General features: G+C 36.9%; 2 protein-coding genes across 2 annotated transcripts in view; both read left to right on the top strand.

The window, feature by feature from the left end:
* The window catches only part of LOC137643769 (uncharacterized), a 2710-nt gene extending 2486 nt beyond the window's left edge, over positions 1 to 224 (top strand). The window contains exon 2 of the mRNA XM_068376458.1: positions 1 to 224. This exon is cut by the window's left edge and continues 1049 nt beyond it. Within this exon, the coding sequence (XP_068232559.1) occupies positions 1 to 224 (224 nt within the window).
* LOC137643766 (uncharacterized) overlaps positions 1 to 5000 on the top strand; it is a 472299-nt gene that overhangs the window by 218043 nt on the left and 249256 nt on the right. The gene's annotated exons all lie outside the window — the stretch shown is intronic.

The raw sequence follows: 5000 nt of genomic DNA, 5'->3' as shown, positions 1-5000 counted from the left end.
CTTCTATCTCCCTCCTTCCACCCCCACCTTCCAGCCCACCTTCTACCTCCCACCTTCCACCCCACCTTCTTCCCCGATTTTCCACCTCCACTGTTCTCTTACCCGTTCCATCGACCAACTCAGTCCTCGGTAACTTTAGCTTCTTTGGTGTTTTACGTGTTTTTATACCACAGTGTTACCAGTATCGTCTTCGGTATATCATTTGTATGCCGCCGGTTGTTTAAACGGAGAATTTGCTGCAGATGAATCTTGTATGGGCCCTTTAAAGGTTTAAAGGCCGCTCAGGAATGGCAGAGGCTAGGGACAGTTACAATACCCTATAGTCAATTTTTTTTTTTAGCGAGGCAGATTTGGACCGACTCGCAGTGGTGCCCTTTTAGCTCGGAAAAGTTTCCTCATCGCTGATTGGTTGGACAAGATAATTCTAACCAATCAGCGATCAGGAAACTTTTCCGAGCTAAAAGGGCACCGCTGCGAGTCGATGCAAATCTGCCTCGCTAAAAGAAATGGACTTTAGGTAGCAAGCCAATGCCATAGAATGATCATATGTCCATATGATGAGTGGCCAAGCCCCCCCCCCCCCCTTCCATCCAAGCTAGGACCCGGGAGTGCCAGATAATAGCTGGTGATGACTCAGCAGGTATACCTATAGGCTCTCCCAAAGCCTCCATCCTTAGCTCAAAAAGGATAGTTAGGTTGAAGACACTACAAGAAACTATCGAACTTAAGTGGGACTCGAACTCCGGTCCGGCGATCGCCAGGCAGTGACTTTTCCAATAAAAATAGAAGGGTCCCATATGTTGTTACCAAGTATTAAAATTCGTATCTTCGACAGCTTTTTGAAAAATTGTATTTCCATGAATTGGCAAATGACAATCGAAAAGAAAGTATGTTATTCACGAGGAAGAGGTGAATGGGGAAACATTGATTTGTTATTGTTGTTATTGTCGTTGTTGTTTCAAAGCATCCACAAAATAAAGAGACAAAAATGGAGAAGAGGAGGAAACAGCGAAAAAAAGTAAATAAACAAGTAAATTAATAAATAAGGCTAAATTAAAGCAAGATTTCCATTCTTATTCTTATTATTGTTGTTTCAAATCATCTATAAAAAGAAGACAAAAAGGGAACAGAGGAGGAAACAGCGAATAAGCAAGTAAATTAATAAATAAAGGTAAATTAATGCTAGATTACCATTATTATTCTTCTTATTGTTGTTTCAAATCATCTATAAAAAAGATAAGACAACAAGGGAGAAGAAGAGGAAACAGCGAATAAACAAGTAAATTAATAAATAAAGGTAAATTAACGATAGCTTTTTGTCTTTCCAAAGAGGAATACTAAAGGGAGGACTCAGGTAGTAATAAAATCTTCACTTGCATAGAGCTAATAAGCAGGAACGCTAGAAATTTCAACAAATCGCGTGAACTATTACGTATGAGATCTGAAGAAACATCTACACACTAAAAAATCGTAATTTTAATAGAAAATTCTCAGTGAAAATGTACGGTTCTCAGCCGTATTTTTCAGAAATACAGCTGGCGACCGTAATCTTGACCTCTTACGGGTTGGTGACCGTAATATCACTCCTTAACGTCAATATATCTGTTTATAAAACGGTAAATGCCAGACAACATTTATTCCAATTTGTGTGTGTGTGTGTGTGTGTGTGTGTGTGTGTGTGTGTGTGCATGGTGAACCTTGATGTGTTGATCGGCTTTACCCGGGCTTCCAAGTTCATTTCACTTTTGACCTTTCGCGAAAAATAATTCTTCGAGGATTATATTTGACCCGAATACTTTTGATTACCTAATCTGTTGTAGGTAATCCAAGTCGCCTTTATATTCTGGATTTTCATTGGCGTATGTTTTTATACATCAATATACCTTTTTTTTTTCTTTTTTTTTTTTTGACATACGTGGTAATTTCCAAAAAAAAATTCTCCCTTAATGTGCTCTCTCTTGAATGCATATCTTGATGACATAGTAAAAATCTATATGAATGGCTAAAGTTTGTAATTTACTTATTAATCAATGAAAAAATTAGAAATATATTTTCCGTTATCAGAAGTGTCACTATTGTACTGCTTTTAATATATACACATACATGCCTATGTACATACATAAGCATATATATGTGTTTATATATTATCTACATAATTTATGTGCATATATATATATATATATATATATATATATATATATATATATATATATATATATATATATGCTGTATATATGTACTTACAATGTATGTATGTTCATTTTTTTGTAATTGTTTTGTGTAACGTAGAGTAATCCGAAACAAAATTAGAGGGGAGATTAAAGAAAATAAATATAATTTTAAATAATTACGAATACCTACCAAATTCACTCTAACAATAGTACAGATATTACACTAAAATGCGTATTCACATTGAGAGAAGACATAAAAGAATGGAAGCATGAAGATGAATTTCTGCAAGTTGAGTAAAATGCATCAAACTCAACAGACAGAACATGACCTAAAATGTGTTCAAGTGGATTCTCTTACGTGACTGAGGTCGTATGAGGTTGTCATTTCATCTTGTCCAAGGGGAGAGAGAGAGAGAGAGAGAGAGAAGGAGAGAGAGAGAGAGAGAGAGAGAGAGAGAGAGAGAGAGAGAGAGGGGGGGGGGGTATCCAACCTCCCGCATGCTGTACCACGCATAAGGTTTATTTTTCTTTCTCAAAACCAGTGCCAAGATACCTGATGCTGGTCTTGGAGAGAGAGAGAGAGAGAGAGAGAGAGAGAGAGAGAGAGAGTCTGCTGGCTGTTTACATTCCCTGACTTTATGTTGTTTCACCTGAACTATTGGAAATTAGCAATTGCTAAATAATTTCTGGGTTTTTAATTGGTGATATATTTTTTTACTGTTCTGTTTTACATTGTTTTGAAATTGGGGTTGTCTTAAGAGAGAAATTTGGCTCTTAATTTTTTTTTATATAAGATATTTTATAGAATAGCATAAATATTTGTATAAACGAGTCGTTAAAAGAAGGGACCTATGAATGTGTAAAAAAAAAAGAAAGGGAATTCTTATGGTAAAGCGAACGATCTACTGAGAATAACAAACCAATTTCTCTTCCCAGAGCAAACAAAATCTCCCGCAGACAATGAGGAAACGGAAATAAAAACCGGTATTTTCGCGGGATCAGTCGTTAGTCTATTGGACATCACAGATACCAAGACGCTCTCGGAGACGACAATAGCAATACAAATCGAGCTGGTCACCAGACCGTGTGTCACACTGGGAAATAGTTTCGTTTTGAGATATCAGAAAGTGTTCGTTTCATCCAAGTTTACGAAGAGTAAAACATGGGACACTAGAAAGGCTATTTGATTATGAACATTTTGGCTAGAATGGGCTGTCTTTAGAGCGCATACCTTCGCCAACGCCAAATAACAAGATAGGGAATTTGATTGTGCACATTTTGGCTAGAATGGGCTCTCTGTAGAGCGCATACCTTCGCCAATGACAAATAACAAGATAGGTAATTTAATTATGCACATTTTGGCTAGAATGGGCTCTCTGTAGAGCGCATACCTTCGCCAATGACAAATAACAAGATAGACAATTTAATTACGCATATTTTGGCTAGAATGGGCTCTCTGTAGAGCGCATCCCTTCGCCAACGCCAAATAACAAGATAGGGTATTTAATTGTGCACATTTTGGCTAGAATGGGCTCTCTGTAGACCGCATACCTTTGCCAACGCCAAATAACAAGATAGGTAATTTGATTATGCACATTTTGTCTAGAATGGGGGCTCTGTAGAGCGCATACCTTCGCCAACGCCCCATAACAAGATAGGCTACTGAATTATGCACATTTTGGCACTAGGCTCATGCAAATTAGATACAAATTGACCACGGTATAGCTAAAGGAGGTTTTTGGCCTTTTCAAGTTTAAGAAGAGTAAATTAATTCGGTACTTGAAAAACACGAGACACTAGACTGTGCCCTCGGTAGAGTGCATACCTTCGCCAACGCCACATAACAAGATAGACAATTGAATTAACCACATTTTGTCACTAGGTTCATGCAAATCGGATAAAAGTTGACCACGATAAAGCAAAAAGACGTTTTTTTACCTTTTTGTTACCTTGATCTTTGACATTTTTGTTACCTTGACCTTGATCTCTGATTCAATCACTCACAAAATCTAATCAAATTGTCCTTGGACCATGGCCAATCATTCCACCAAATTTCATGCGATTCGGTCAAATAGTTTTTGAGTTATGCGACTCACAAACAGACAGACATATAAAATACACACCTATGAAAACATAAACCACCGCAACGAAGTTGCCGAAGGTAGATATTCTATGGCTCAAGAGATGGAAATAAATGGCACTAGAATAGGTAAACGATGGATGCTACCGGCAGTCCTTGAACATCTGCATGGTCGGCAAGGGTTCTAAATCAGGGGTCTCTTGTACTGATGTCGCTCAAGGGAAACATTGTTGGCATGTAAGTGTATTTAGTTAGCTTAGGGTTATAGGAAATGACGATAATGAAGATTGTGTTCATTGTTTTTGTTGATTCCTTCTTCCCCCCCGTTTTATAGCATCTTGTTTACTCGACTGTTTATTTCGGTCGTGGAATGGTATCGGAGGCTGATTTTTATTTGCGTATTGTATAAATTGACTTATCAGTATTATACATCAGATATTTTGTATTAGTGTTTATTATTATTATTATTATTATTATTATTATTATTATTATTATTATTATTATTAGCTAAGCTACAACCCTGGTTGGAAAAGCAGGATATGCTATATGCCCAAGGTCCCCAATAGGGAAAATAGCCCCGTGAGGAGAGGAAACAAGGAAAAATAAAATATTTTAAGAACGGTAACAACATTAGAATACATATTTCCTATATAAACTATAACAACTTTAACAAAACATGTTAGGCATGCTTTCAGACATAAGCTTCTGGGTTCTTTATTGAATTTATTCGTGAAATAAAGTTCCTTGTG

Source organism: Palaemon carinicauda, chromosome 7 (assembly GCF_036898095.1).
Source record: "Palaemon carinicauda isolate YSFRI2023 chromosome 7, ASM3689809v2, whole genome shotgun sequence".
Taxonomy (NCBI): Eukaryota; Metazoa; Arthropoda; class Malacostraca; order Decapoda; family Palaemonidae; genus Palaemon; species Palaemon carinicauda.
The sequence above is the reverse complement of the archived record's forward strand: the minus strand, read 5'-3'. Positions and strand labels throughout refer to the sequence as shown.